Source organism: Idiotropiscis lumnitzeri, chromosome 20, assembly GCF_059441095.1.
Source record: "Idiotropiscis lumnitzeri isolate Australia: NSW breed Sydney's pygmy pipehorse chromosome 20, RoL_Ilum_1.0, whole genome shotgun sequence".
NCBI classification, from domain to species: Eukaryota; Metazoa; Chordata; class Actinopteri; order Syngnathiformes; family Syngnathidae; genus Idiotropiscis; species Idiotropiscis lumnitzeri.
The window spans coordinates 4,210,435-4,226,611 of NC_142410.1; the positions used below are offsets into that span (position 1 = coordinate 4,210,435).

Sequence of the window (16,177 nt, forward strand, 5' to 3'; positions counted from 1 at the left end):
ATTCTCTGCTGCGTTGACATAACACGCAACTGTTGACATTATTCAAATATCTGTTTTGATGCTTTATTTTTAGGGGAGGCGGTGAGGGGTTGGGTGTAGATTTTGAGTAAAAACGCACATATGGCTTCAAAGCCTGTAGGTGCAATTTAATTTTTAATGTGTTTACAACTTATTGCACAGGCACGAAATATTGTGGATGAAGCTTCTGTTAAGGCTGTTTCGGCTGGGACAGATTAGAATCCCACAAGGTTTGCGTTACAATAACATGTTTGTGTGCGTGTGCGCGCAAGTGTCATATCGTTTTCACGGTTTTCGATTTAATTGATGCAGGGCTGTCATCTGCATCGCTATTAAATTTGCACACATGTAATCTCAATGAATTATACTGTACTTAGAGTCACATCTGCAATATGCATGCACATGCACTCCACCTATACATTTTTTTTTTTCAAAGCTGGCAGTTCGCTTCATCCTCACCATCTATTTCTTATCTTCTTCCAATTTTACTTCTTCTAATTCCTTATTCTGCCACGCCTTCCACCAAGCATATGAAGCTTCTTTGTACGCCACATCACTGGCTGCTCCCCTCTGCCTTTCATCAATGGCCTGCCAGGTGAACTTTTGAAGGCACGCATGTCAGAGGGCTTAACCTGACACAATTTGTCACCATATCATTACAAACATTTGGTAACGTCACGCTGGCTATAATGAGCCACACGCCTGTGCACTTTGTCAACACACTACAAAGAGAGTCTTTGAATGTGACATACAAACATACAGCAGCAGTGGAGTCGGGTGATGGGACCGCACGTTCATTTCACTTCTACTGGTTTCTCAAGAAAGTAAGCCTTCATCAGGTCGCAACTCGTGTACAGCAGAAAGTCCCATGCTATTTTAATTAGCTTGTCAATTAGAAGCTTCTGGCTGTTTACATGAAGTGAGATTAGAGAATTAACTCAATGCATCAATTCACAACATGAACCAGGAGCTTGTCATCAATGGATAAATTCAACTCACATGTATTTCTGAAGCACTTTAAGACAACCACCGCTGTATACAAAGTGCTGTACATGGAGCAAAATTATCTCAAAGAACAATAAACAATACTACAAATTGATAATGAATGAAGCAAAACGCACAAAATCAGTAAAACCAAAATGTAAAAACCAATTTTTAAAGATGGGAAGCGGGGGGCTTGGCTGAGGTTTAGCGTGAGGTCATTCCAAAGAGGAACTGGCAACGGATAAGGCTCGATCCCCTCTATCCCCTCTCGATACCTCTAATAGCGTCTGATCCGCAGACCTGAGTGGGGCGAGACAATTTGAAGAATTTGCAGACAAATAATAGAACCTTAAAAAGAACTCTAAAATGTACAGGGCGCCAGTCAGGGGACGTCTGAGTAGGAGCTATGTGCTATCTCTTACAAGCACCAGTGAAGGCGGTGAGCAGCAGCATTTTGGACCAACTGGAGACGCTTGATGGAGGATTAGAAATTCACTTCTCTTTAAGAAAAAGCAAAAAAAAAAAAAGGAAACGGCTAAAGAATATAAATTAGGAGTGCATGTTTTTTTAAAAAAAAAAATAAAAATACATATATTGTATACAGTTTATTAAAATGTGTCAGCCAATGTGAATGGTAGCGGAAAAACACTTTAAAATACGCTTCTTCACAGTCTGGCCAAGGATCCTTATCATGTCAGCGTCTTTCACACATCCCTGTCAGACCACACCGCCAATCGCTAGACTGTTAAAAGCGTTAATGGACTTCAACATCTTCAAGCGCACACACACAACTGTCTATCTAAGAGTAAGGCATTCGCGCCTCATGTTATAGGGCATTACAGACTGAGCACAATTAAATGGGAATAGATGCAAATAGATGAGCGTTCCAGCGAATAGGTATTTTTAATGGTGAGTTTAGAAATGCTGAATAGCAAGGAGGGAGTTTGTAATTGAATATTATCCCCATCCATGGTGACATACAACTTTAGACTATGTTAAAACCTCCGAATGGTAGAGTAGGTCAAACGGAGTGTAAGTTCAACATACGGTGTGAAAGTAATAGTTTTGATAGAGTATGTGCTTGGCTCTGAAGGTCTGGGAAACAACATGAATTTATTCGTCCCATCCACGTTTTTCAGAAATAAATACTTTATGATCGAACTACAGGAAGGGCTGGAGGTGGGAGGAAGGAGCGAGGAGATACAACAATGCCACAATCTAAAAGAGTGATTGTGGTGCTGTCCTTTTAAAAAACAAGTGCATCACCTAATAAATCTGCCGGAGACTAATAAAGCTGTCATCTGTTTGATTTTCCTGGAGAAGAAGGAAGAGAAAAGGGGAAAACAAAATATGACCCCATCAACCTTATCTCTTTGGTTTATTTTGTTTCAACTAAGGTCATGATGAACCAAACTCATTTACCATTTTTTTTCAGGGAATCATTTTTTTTATCACGATATTAATCTGACTAAATAAAAAAACATAGGGGCTTCTATCCACTACTGTGCATGAAATAATTTACTATAAGAACGTTGTTCTCCAAAGAGTACCCACTACAGTATGTGAGGCGGCTACTCGACAACTCTGCAGGTGGATGAAAATCCATCCATCCATCCATTGTTTGTACCGCTTATCCTCACGAGTGTCGCAGGTGAGCTGGAGCCTATCCCAGCGGACTTTGGACGAAAGACTGGGTACACTCTGCATTGGTTTCCAGCCAAATCTCAGGAGGTATACCAAATTGTATGTAGAATTAATAAAGAAAAGTATCATGTTTACTGATTTGAAGCAGACAGATGTTTTGATACGTTTGCACCGTTTTGCACTGTTGTGGGATGGAACGTGGGGTTTTCCCAACCAATCATAGTGGCACCACTCATTTGCATTAAAATCAGGGTGGTCAGATCGCTCGCCCAGCTAGAGATTGCAGAAATAGAAATAGACTCACTGCTGTCCGTGCATGACATTCGCATAAACTGCAAGATCTCCCCTTGCGGATGATGTAGTCGGCTGTGCATGTGACATGGGAAACCACGGGCAACCGTGGATCCGTGTGGAACTTTCTGTTACCAAATTAAAAGGCAGGTCAGAGGCAAGCAGCATTGTTATGTATTGCTACAGTATAGCAAGATAAGATATTTGTAGCAGATACATTTCATGTCCTTCCTGGAAAACATTTGTGTTTTAGCTAAAAAAAAAAATAAAAAAAATAAAACTTGATGTGATGTCAAGAGATATACTTGTTATTTGTTCCAATCTTGAATATGAATGGAAATCATGGTAAAATGTAGTTATGGGAAAATTAAGATTCTTGAATCAATTGTGATCATTTGTACTCCTCTCGTTTTAAAGGCAAAGGCTAGAGTAATGGATATGTATTCCATTTCTTATGCATCTTTAAACCAAGAGTGCCATCTACAGGAGCCAAAAATGATCACAAGTGCTTCATGAAGCTTCACTTGTCCATCACTGCTATTACTAGCGATGGACTTTATGAAGTATGTGCGATCATTTTTGACTGGAAATGAAGGACAAATGAAGCTTCGTGAAGCATTTGTGATCATTTTTGCTTGGATGGCACTCTTAGTTTATAGATGGAGTGGGAATTCAATACATTTCCCATATCACTGGAAAATCTAAATTATCATAAAGGGATGAAACAAGATTTTTAGCAGAAAGCAACAATGTTTGTGTGGTGGAAGAAATCGCAGGAAAGATAACCAGTTAAAATACTTCAATGTGACCAAAATATGCGAGATATTACATACAAATTCTCTAGTGACCAAAAAAACTGCACAACTATAGAATGAGTATAACATTTTCACGGAACACTCCCTCTCTCATCCATCCCCTACTTTGCAGAGCGGGAACTTAGCATTCTACTGCTGCTTGGCTTCTATCCCTCCTGCTGGGCTGTAAAGTGATGTGCTTGTGTGTGTGTTTCGATCTATTTCTGCCAAATGTGTTTATATGTGTGAAATGAGCCTTTGGGTTTCTGTAAGCCATTTATGAATGTACCCGGGGCACCTGGGGAAGAGGGAGGTCGAGCTTCATCCAATATCCAGAGACCGGAGTCTTTTCAGGCAGGGTAAGAGCATATAGTCAGAGGTCAGGGAGATGGGTGTGTGGTCTCTCAACGGGAGCATTGACTCTTGAAAGCCACAAGACTAATATGACTGAGTCAGTAACCTGTAGCACCAGAAATTCGGTCGTGGTTAAGTTTGCTAAGCTCTCAAGTAGGATGGGATGAACAAATGATGAAAAAGGCCGCATGATAAGAGAAAAAAAATGACACCTTTTGCGGAAACGCTTTATAGTGTCTGGTATCGCAGGCTTAGGTTATTTCAAACTAAAGTCTTAATTTATTTGAGCCATACCAGTCGAATAAGTACCAGTCCAGAAGAGACTCCAATGGGCGTCACTATTAGACTAGCGCAGCATGAGTGGTCATTGTAGCCAACAAAGTACTTGACAATTTATTCAACGGACAATGGAATGAGAGTCTTTTTTCATGTCAGTGAGCCAGAACAAATCAAGAGTGAATTTGTAATGTACTAGCCACGTTATTGCTTAATGTTTACACAAACAATGTAAAGTGGTGGTGACTCGCATTGAGTCGCAAATTGGTCGTTGAAAACAAATGCCAAAACTGATTTTTTTGCATTTAACTGGTGACAGCATATTGTCGTCAGAGAGGAAAATTTGGATGGCACGAACATCTCCAAATGTGTGACGCGTCTACGAGGGTTGTGCAGATGCATGAAAGCTACGCACACACTACGCGTGTATTTGTATTTGTATTTATTTTTGAAAGTATACAGGGACAGTGCATATTAATCAAACAGTTTCCCGTAAATATGCCAGATTATAGCCAATGGCTAATTTGCATCCGTTGTCCCTGTAACGGAATATTTGCCTGTCAGTCAATAAAGCCAAGCCAACCAGTGCATCAACACTTCAACGTTGGCCTCCGATGCTGTCCTAGTAACAAACAAAAGAGTGGTTTGCAAACTTAGATCTGATAGTAGAGATGAACTAGCTTGGCGCTAGCTCGGAGGCTAATGCATCAAAACGGCGACGGGACGGTGAATCAATTGGAACGGCAACACGGATGGCAAATTGAACTTCAACTTCAAACAGGGACATTAGACTTGTAATTGCTCCTCCTCTTTTGTGGTTTATTTTAAAATATAAAAACAAAAAATAAATGCCACTTGTTTCATCTAAACGGCACACTCTCAATCCAGACAGGGAGAAACGGTAAAGGCGAGCAAATGCATGGTCCACTACAATAGGTAAACAGCTCGAGCTTATCCTCTCAGCTTGCCACTGTGCCTGTAACCAGGATCTGAGGGCCGCTCTGCTGCCTTGCAATCTCACACAAAAGAGCACCTGGTCAGGCATATAATCATCACAAACCCCTTTTAGTGCCTGTAACTCTGCATCTTCCCCTGGAGGCCAAAACTATCTCCAAACAACTTGTGGCAGCTGGGCTTCATCACCAAATGCTAATCACAAACAATTGAATGTGAAATTTCAATGTCTGAAACCCCAGTGGTCGAGACTAAGGATTATTTTTCAACTGATTTTTCTGTGCCCATGTACAGCCCTGTTCAAAATGAATGGGGGTGGTGAGGTAAATTAGTCTAGGTTACTAACAAAAGGAACAGTAAGATGCTCTAACAAGACCTGATGCTTTTTGAAATACCAAAATGTCATTTTGTATAAACTTCCGCAAGGCCTCTCAGACTCTTCAGTGCTTGTTTTCACACTTTAGTCCAATCTCCGACACTACGATATATCCTGAGGCGCTCGTCCTCTATTAGAATCTTACACAAACATTAACTAACAAGTAATCCGAGGCGCCAGTGAGTTGCCAACAGCAATGCATTTCTCCCAACAGTAATGGGCAATTTAATACAGCAAAGCCTGAGCTGAAATTTGAATGTTGTTGTTTCGCTTTGTCATATCAAAAGTATTGATTCAATTTACATTAATGAGAATCTACATCCATAATATCATTTACATAAAACAATTTGGTATATCATGGCCTTCCATTCAAATGGTTGACTGTGGGTGAGAAATGGATCTTGCTAATTAAACAACTAAAACATTTATAAAGCGGAAATTCATTGAACGCAGAGCTCTTGCATGAGTTCCGTATGAGCTGAGAAACCAGTTCGATCCCTTTTTGTTATTTAATCATAAATGTATGTACATTTTAATCACTGTCGACAAATACTACTTGCACTGTAGCCACTTGATAATAACTGTGGCCGAAATGAATGGACAAAAAAAAAAGAAAAATGCAGTCATCAGTCGTAAGTACAATATGAGTGTTAAAGCCGTTTTTCCTTGGTATGATCCAAACGGACACAAGAACAAGCCCAAACATCAACTGGATGCTCATGGCACACTATTATTGCTGTCTACAATTCCACCAGGAAATGAGATTGTCATCCTAGGAAGAACCTCCACTCCATCACAAGCACCTTTGAGGTTGACTCAAGTTTTCATCGACTCACACAACAGCTTCTGGGGCAACCGTTCAGTTGTTAAAAGCAAAGAAAAAAAAACATTTACCTGATCTTAAAAACAAACAAAACAAAGCAAGGCTAATTACGCTCTGGAAGTATATTCAAAATGACTCCCTAAACAGTGCAGCACAGCCTCTTACTACAAAATAGCGATTTGCTTTTGGCAGATTGAAAGAAAACTAGCGCGCCGCAAACAACTTTCAGCGGCATTTAAACTGCTTCTCATAAAAGAAATGCCATTAGTGTTTTTATATCCTCATAATGCAGACTGTTAAACCTGTTGCACTTGCATCTGTCCTTTCCCAAAAAGAAGACATGATTAATGTTGCACTTTTTCTAAAAAGAAAAGATCTTCGGCCGTGTTTGGTGCGAATGTTTTCTTTGAGTTTGCTAGACACATTTTAGTATAAACAGTTATGTTTATCCTCATTATCTAAACGAGATGCTCTGAAAGCTAGTGTGAATGTAAGCGAGTATAGTTCACTTTTCAATCATATTAATTAGAATTGGGATGGCAGGAACATTTTGCAAGCAGCATGATCACACTATCTGATGTAATTTGAAGATAGAACCTCAAGTTGATGCCATATGGTTTCGGTCCGGAAAAAAAAAAAAAAAAAAACACTAAGTCATTATTACAGGACGAGCACAAGTGAGCTTTTGTGTAAAAGTGTGTAATTAAAACGAGCATGCTGCAAAAACTCAAGAAACCAGCCTGTCGAACTGAATAAACTTAACAGTTACCTTGCCAAAGCATCCACCAGCGTAATTAGCACATTTATTTTGTTCTCTACTTGGGTAGAAACATAATGACGGGGTGCTCAAAATACCTTCATTAATCATGCGTGAAATCCTAAATGCTAGAAAAAATATATATTATGATGTCAATTGTCTGCCCCTGGTGCACGGGTGTCACCGCTGCAGGACTAGGATGACAAAGTTAAATGTAGGCTGATGAACACATTTTGCACTCACGAAACACTCGCCAAAACATAATTCTCAGCACACAGGCGTGACATGACAAAGTCGTCCTTAAGCGAGAGGTTTCACTGATTGAGAAGCTAATCCTCCAATCATGACAATGCCATTACCAGACCGACAAGCTAATTCTCAAATCACGACCGCGTCGTTTCCAGCGTGTGCTTGCATACCAACGTTAAAAGTCATGAATTTTACATTGTTTTTTTTTCTTTTTGTTTTTTTTTTCCCCCCAACCAAAGAGACTTTCAAGTCACATTGCCTCAAGCCTTTCACTCCAAGTCCAAGTCGAGTCTCAAGTCATCAAAACAGTGACGGCCTAAAGTTCATTTCAACCTTCTCGGCAAAATGGGCTAAGGACAAAAATTGGGAGGCGGGGGATGGTTACTTTTATGAATAAGGACAAAAGTATAAGGACAGAAGGCTGCTCAGGTCGAGGGTCGGGGGCAAAGGACGGACCGGCAAAACGGGGTAAAGTGCCCATCTATGCATAAAAGTGTAAATGAAATATGGTTTGTTGGGATTCATCAAAGAAAAAAGCTTAATTATTTTTCTTCCACTTTTCTCAGTACTCCAGCATCCTCCCACATTCCAAAAACAGACAGAAAAAAAATAGTTTGGTTTACCCCTTGAAACAGTTCACTTGGACGAAATCAACCGGTTTGAGCGCTCCTGTCCAGTTCTAAAAGCGCTCAAGAGCAGAATGCATGCGATGCGAAAGTCATGTGACCTTATCCTTAAAGGGCTCAATTTCTTAATGTGTTGTGTCGTAGTAGCGAGAAGCATCAGCAGCAGACAGGATGAAGCGAGGTGTCATTGTTATGCTCCCGACACCCTCCAGAATCAGTACGGCGGTCTAACCACAGGTGGCATGTAAACAGATTAGACTGTTGAGTTAGCGGACACGTCTTTGGCTTAGTATGTTTGCAGATAGCACACGCAATCCTGTCCGATAACAGTATGGCTTCTTTTCATTGTGCAAAAAGAAGAGGGTGGATATTTTCAAATTCAACTTTTTGCCATATAAAACAAATCCACTATCCAGCCGGCAATGTGAAGAAGAAGAAAAAAAGAAACAAAAAAAAGGCATGTGGGCTCTATAACATTTAGCTCAAACATTTTGCTTCATCTGAAATTGTCTGCTCACAGATTCATGTAAAACCAAACAAACTAAATTACAATTGTGTCACTTCAAAAGACGAGAATCAAAAAAAAAAACACAAACAAAAAAAAAATCACTCTTGAATGCCACCAACACACAAACTCATTCATTATCTGGCGTTCTCAAGACTCCAGTTGTCAACAATCTCACGCTACCAACTCGACGCCTTGCGCAAGATCCGTCATTCCGTTCAACGCGCCGGCTGCTGACAGCAAATCAGCAGCTATTTGTCGAATTCATGTTGACCTTTTTGTGAGGGAAGCAGTCATCATTAAGTGAATGACTCCACACACAAAAGATTTGCCACCACAATGCTGTCACGACAGTAAACATCATCGGCATGTCTTCACGAGAGGTTCCATCACACAAAGTCATGCAAACGATATATTGGAAATTCCGTTGCTACGGTGACATAAAAATGCATATGTCGATATTAAAACCTGTGTTCGTTTGGTTTTAGCCCAAGTAAACGCATAAATAACTCATTTAACATAAAACCATGACTATTGAGAAGCACACTTTTTCCAAGTTGTGCAAAGTCAAAAAAAAAAAAAACTAAATTACTTGTAAAAAGTTGATGATTCTCCACACTTTTTGGACTCTGCTTTTTTCCTCCCCACAAATTCTACCTGAGAAAAAACTGAAGTCCTTTAAACCTTGATATGTTGTTCAGGGAATTCACTTTTGAAATTCAGAACTGCGGTACTGGGATTCAAGTTTGCATACGTTTTGTGTATTGTCGGCCTCACATCTTTTGTTATTTTCAGCAAACTGACTAAGTTAGGAGCAAGACTATCTTCAATACAAAACGGCTCAGCTCGGAGCCTCGGGTAGCGTTGCTGATTCAGGCGAGGTTTTCTGTATGCCCAGTAGAATTTTGTGAATAGGAATATTCCGAGATGATATGAGATGCAAGGATAAAATATATGTGTTCACGTGGCAGTAAATAAAGGCTGATAAGTTGTATTATATCTGCTGTAGAAATTCCATTTTGTAAAAAAAAAATGTTTGGTGCGGATCTGGTTGAGCTGTTAGCTCTAAGACTCGATATGGCCTACATTTTTTTTTTTAGGAAGTTATTTCTGTTTTGTTTATCTTGGCTTGACTTCTAATTTCTATAATGTTGATAGTTGCACAGAAGCTTGAAGGTCAACAGTGAGATGTAGGTGGATAACCTTATCAAGGATGATATTATATTCGTAGCATTTTTATTTATATTTTTTGTAAAAACAACCATTCACCTTTATTCTATCACTGAGCAAGCTTTAAATCCAAACAATTCAAATTTTTGGCACAAAACCTTCAGTTTTGCCAATTTATGGTGCATCCTAATCATTTTTTTTATTACTTCTTTAATGGATATCGCTTTTATACTAGTGCACTTAATCAATCAAATTTGACTGTATATCTAACTTAGTTTTCAGGTTTTTTTTCCATAATGTCTTGGTCGATTTTGATGCCTCCATTTCTAGCTTTGTGTTTCCCTTTGTTGCCTTAAGCCTCTTTTATTTGAAAGAGGACAGCCCAAAAAGCTGCTATTATGGAACAGAAACTGGCAACTGGCAGCTACAAACACAAATAAATAAATAGGGAAATTGGGGAGGCAAAAGGCAACCTCCCCCCAAAATCTAAAAACAAGCCGGGAAGGAGAAGAAAGGCAAATAATGAAACATAATCCCCTTGTGGCCAGCAAAAAAGAAATGATGTACCTCCTTTATCTCAGTGTGCTATATATACAGATCTCCGTCTATTTTCTGTTTTGGCTGCATGCATAGTTTTGAGAGGAAACGAGACTGCAGCATGGACAAAGGTTGGAGAGTCACAAGATGGCTCCAAGTCAAAGATATGCCAGTCTGAGCATATCCTCCTCCCCCTTTCTCTGGGTGAGCTGAGGAGGTAAGGAGCACAGAGTGTTGGTAAAAAGGGGGGTCTCTGTGGCTGGGAGATGGAGGAGAGGCAAGATGGAAGGGTAGGAACGGGGTCTTGTTAAGTCAAATCTGTAAGGGTTGGCTTCTCAAGCCATTTCGGAGCGTCATGCTGGCTCGATGGAGACAACCAGGCTGTCTCTCACACAAACATGCTCAAGCGCAGTTTGCCCATCCCAGATCATGCCTTGGCCCAGCCTGTCAGGCATGGCTTGTTAGAATATATTTCAGCAGGAGTAACAGCTTGTCCCCGCTGTCACGTTTGTCAGAGGGCGAGAGATCAGCATACAGATAGACAGCGCCCTGCATCTGTGGGAATCGAACTTCTTGACTGGTTGCTTGTGTCTGAGAAATGCAGAAGATTTTACAATAATCTGGGGTTTACATATTGGATAGGAGAGAGTTGGATGAGACATTTAAATAAAAAAAAATTAAAAAAAGACTACTCGAATCATTCCGCTATAAAAACAAATAAATAAATAAAAATAATAATTAAAAAAGCCAGCAAAGTAATTCCATTTTGCACCTCATGGCTCTGTTTGTCTGGTTTAGGGAGGCCTTTGTGCAATATAAATTCCCACTCAAGGGCATTATTCTGCTGATGTTTATACAATCTTAAAGCCGTTCCACAAAACGATTAAAAACCAATTTTTAAAATGAAATGGACCTTTTTCAAAGCAGAAAAACAGCCTAAGACAACATCATTTAGTGTGAATGCTTATGACATTAAATAAGACTTATTTGAGACATAAAACTCTGGCATGTTTGTAGGAATATAATGATTTCCAGAACGGACTTCCAATTCTTGCGAGAAATGAAAGGCACTGCAAAACGGTTGTGTGGTCAGTCTCTAAGTTACTGGCGGTCGCAGAGTCGAACAAGGAATAAATCGTAGCAAAAAGGAGATTTGTAAAACACTGTGCACACCGCCATCTTGACTAGCACTGGCGCTACTTCTCAATTGCGGCATAAGCGAGTGTTTGGAAATTCAATCCGACGCCCTAACTCAAGCTCCGAGCGCGCGAGTGCTCCAAGAGGCAGAGCGCACGCCCTTTCTTTAAATTTCTGAATGAAATCCCCCTTCGACCCTTAACCCGCGCATCTTGCTTGAACGGCTTCCAAGCTTGTTCTGCCTGCCACGCTACTGCTCCATCTTTCCATATATACACACACCAAACAGAAAAATAATCTAACCAAAAAAGTCCAATTGAATGGTTTGGACTAAAAAACGTATTTTAAACGCTTGATCAGATTACTGTTAGGCCTCTGGGTCTAAACTGTATTTCTATTTTCAAACCACTCACCTAACACATTACATCAGCAGCAAATTGGGGACAAAGTGACTCATGTTTTTGGAATCCCGACATGGCCAGACTGAGCAACGTACGTACGCACACCCACACACAAACACACAGTTGTAATAATATTTGGCTATTTTGGTTGACTGCCTTTGATGTGAGCTTCCAGTCCCCGCATGGTGCCTCGTCTGCCTGCGGCTTGCCAGCTTCAAAAGCTGAGCTGACCTCATTTCCAAGTCCTCCTGCTGAGTCTTACATAGCGCAGATGGTCGGACACAGGGAGCTGATCGTTACGTTTGCGACAACACATTTTTGCTCCAGTCACCTTTGCTCTCTGACGACGGACTGTTAGGTCGCCGGTGTCGGTACGTGTGAGTGCAATGCTCACACGGGTTATGTTCTCGCCTTTGGCATGAGGGTCACACTTTTGTGACCTTCACAGTATTCGAGTAGTTGTAATCAATTGGCCGCTTGGAGCTCTGCAGGGTGTTTCCTTCATGTGGGACAAACAGGGGTTTCCCCAGCAATGTCATTCAGAATTACGGTTTTTAATGAAATATTTATACAACTGCAAAATGTATCTCTGGGGATAATAATAATTTCAAAAGTGCCTTGCTCAAGAGCACCTCTTAAGTATTCAGAAATCATCTGTTAAACATTTTGGCCATTCTGCATTTTTTTTTTGGGCACATCAGTGGTTGCATAACTCAAGTCCTTACAAATTAGCTATTGCCGCCGAAGATTAGGAAAACAAATAATTTGCTCATATCGAATGTCACCAGGTGCTAGGTTGTGCTCCGGGGGCAAGCAACAGACTTCATTAGTGGAGCAACCTAATCAATCTTCACCCAATACTGACTAAAGATTTTCTGCTCTTTGAAAGTTCATTTGTTTGTCTGAACATAAGACCTTTTATCGTAAAGCTTAAGATGCTAAATTTCCCTGACTGAGGAAGTGGTTCATCCAAGCACAGCATGGTGTTGTGTTTTTTTTCTATCAGTTACTGTGAGATAATTGGCATTGATTCGTGCATCTTTACTAAATGCTGTAACATTTATTGAAACAGTCTAGTTGTCTAAATTAATCGTCCGATTAAAACTAAAAATTAAAAAAATTTATGTTTTATTATTTCTTTTATTTGTTTTTTTTGCAGGATGGAAGTACTTTAGAACAGCTCTTAAATCTCACGCCAGTGATATGTTGCAGATGCAAATATACAGCTGTGAGGAGTTGATTCATTATTCATAAACATTGTTCTCCATTAGCCAAAACTACAAGTGATGAGAAATGAAAAAAAATGGGCACTTGAATATTACCTGTCAAGATTTGACGCCACTGTTTCAGCCAGCGGTTTGGAGACCACAGCACTTGACACGCGCAAGACATTCAATTGTGTGTGTCCCCGTGGGTAGGGAGCCAAGCACCGGCTCTGGGTGTGTGTATGCAACTGAAACGGAAACATACTGACCATATCAACCCCATCCTTGGAGACATTATCTCCATCCATTTTCCACAAGCTGTGCGGCGAGCCTCGACGCACATGGAGCGAAAATGATGGAGGGAGATACCGAGGGACGGAAATCAGCCGACACTTCATTAAACCGCAGAAAATCAAACATGTAACCCACTTTACAATGAACACAAGAATTGCCAATCCAGAAATGCATCATATAAGTGAAGCTGAGAACTGGCAGGAGTAAAAAAAAAAATAAATAAATAAAAAATAAAATAAAAGTCTGAGGTTTTAACCCTTGCTTCCTCAGTTGGCATTACTGCACTTCTTAAGACCCCCTTGAATGGCAAGCTGCTCCATCGTGGGGGCCATTACAACTGTTTTCATCTTGTTACTTGGCGCTGGTGTCATGCTGCGGTTTCACAATGTGCCACAAATCTTAAAACATACCACGTCTCGCAATGTTTCTTGTGTTGCTTTGCTTTCGCAAAAGCATCTCGCATTCTCAAGTCAGCCCCTTTCAACTTTACTGGTTACATCAGAAAGTGAATTTAGAGAACCAAGCACTTTTTAAGCCGTGTGGCAATTTGGCTTCTGATGCACAGCAAATGTAGAAAGGGCACATTGTTTGGCGACGGTTTTACGACCTTAAAGGTAATAAGGTAATAACACTGTTATACACAGCCACACAATGTTTAATGGAATATTCCATCATGAAAGGAACAACACATTCATACAACGGGAAGTTCACCATCTAGCTAGAGATGACACCCAAAAATAATGCCAGCTATGATTCAGTCACTTTTATATCAAAGAAATATCAAAGTATTATGCTCTTCAAATTTTAGTGCTGTGGTCGACATGACATTTGAAGTAATACAACTCTGACCCATGTCATGCACAAACAAATGCTTCCTGTCCGAAATTTCTCCCAGGTGGGCTACAAATGCATGTAAACCGAAATACTACAAAATCAATGAGATCCACCTTAGGAGGAAAGCCGGAATGTCTGCTTTTAATGTGTGGGTGTGTGTGTGCGTGTGTGTGTGTGTGTGGGGGGGTGTGTACACGTGTGTGTTTATGGCTCTGATCTATCTGACTCTGGCTAGGCGTTCTGAATGTTAAGCAGAACAGTGAGGGGTGGGGGCATCCACGGCTGGTGATTAATGTTGACACAGTAAGAAGAGGCCACCCTGTTGACATCAATTATTGCTCTCCGCTTAACGAGGCCAGCACTGCAGATACACCCACATGACCGGGACCAGGATAGTCCATAGACACAAACACACACACACGCAAGTGCATTACAGCATTATGCCCCCAAGAGTAACTCGTAGTGAACGTCAAACCTGTGTGATTTACACTCCGACCTGAATTACTGAGGTTCATGTGATGGCCTTAGGCCCTAGACGGTGCTGTTATGCCTCCATAAAATGTTAAAATAACTGAAATATGGTTTGGTTCTAAGATTTCCTCACTGTATCAACATCTTTAGCAAAATCCTCCAGCTGATGCAAGTGATTTTGTAACAGCTCTGGACCAAATGGTAAACTCTTTTACTCTGAATATTAATGCAAGTCTTGCTCTTCTTTTCTGATACCAGAACAATATTGTAGTAGACAATATACGGTCCTCTCATGGTGATCAGTATAAGCAGTACGAATAAGTAATGCTCACACAAAAATTCTAGAGCTGTACCGGCCACAACCCGGGCACTGGTCCGTCATCGACCTTTTTCATAAAAGAATCGCGCTGCATCCTTTTAATTTCTTTCCGCCCTTGCATTTCACCAGGCCGTCTCTCCTGCCCCAAAAAAAATAAAAAGCATCTGTGCTTGATGAGAGGCTAACGGTGGAGGTTGAATAATTCAAATTCAACGCAACTTATGATGCTTACTTTGGCTCTCAATTACTTCTTCACACATTTATGTTAACCCATAAGATTTCAGTTTCAGACTGCTAAGTCATCTCTAGTACTTGGCTTTGACTTCAATTGCCACAGCCATCCTGGGCTAATATTTGAACTGTAAAGAAATGACTTGGAAGCAGCTGTCTTTTTAAGTCAAGTCTAGCCTTACGCAATAAGGTTTTATAATAAAATAAAATCAGAAAACTTGTACTAACACTTTGATGCAATTGATAAGGCTGTGTGGGAACATCGGACAGATTTTAACCAGTCCGCTGGGTCTTTTATTGCTAAATAGTGTATGACTATTTCGCTCTTTTTTGCCCCTCACTGTCAGTTTTCAGCCCCTTTGTATCACCTTAGACAGAGAGAATTGTTCAATTAATTACTGTCTGCTGGATGGTGTCACTGCAGAGTCCCGGAACCCCGGGAGAGAAGGCAGCTGCTGCTGTCACAATTACAATGCTGTGCAACAGCCCAAGCTCTTCTCTCACCCCCCAAGACACCGCACCACCACCACCCCCACCCCTTCAAGCTACCCTCTCATTATCACAAAACCCTATCTTCTCTTTGAAGAGGGCCCGGTGATAAAGGCAGATCCTGATGCAACGCCAGTCTCCACCTGCCAGTTTGACTCTGACACAGCCTGATTCTCAATCAGCACAGGGATGCCAAGGGCTTTTAGAACCAAACCAGGAGCCACTTCAAAGGGGGCATTCACTCCATTCTTGGAATGGAGCTATGGAAGTGTTAAAAGTGAAGCAAATCTGACTGGAAGTCAATTACCTGCAGGAGAGACGATTGCGGAAATGTGAGCAGGTTGAGTCGTCTTGTGGGTTACTGTCATGAAAGATCGGCGCTTTGTCCTTGTCTGTGGGGATGTATAAAGAAGAAGCAGCAGGACGGGAAGTTTAACA

The 16,177-nt window shown here is 40.8% G+C and overlaps 1 protein-coding gene across 6 annotated transcripts in view; it reads right to left on the reverse strand.

Moving 5' to 3' along the window:
- Positions 1-16,177, reverse strand: part of rbfox3a (RNA binding fox-1 homolog 3a) — a 286,766-nt gene that overhangs the window by 232,415 nt on the left and 38,174 nt on the right. For 4 of the 6 annotated variants that reach the window (XM_088284863.1, XM_088284864.1, XM_088284865.1 and 1 more), the window contains one exon: positions 16,047-16,131. The exons of the other annotated variants lie outside the window; for them this stretch is intronic. In XM_088284863.1, the coding sequence (XP_088140989.1) occupies positions 16,047-16,131 (85 nt within the window). The remainder of the gene's footprint in view (positions 1-16,046; positions 16,132-16,177) is intronic. 6 annotated transcript variants of the gene reach the window in all.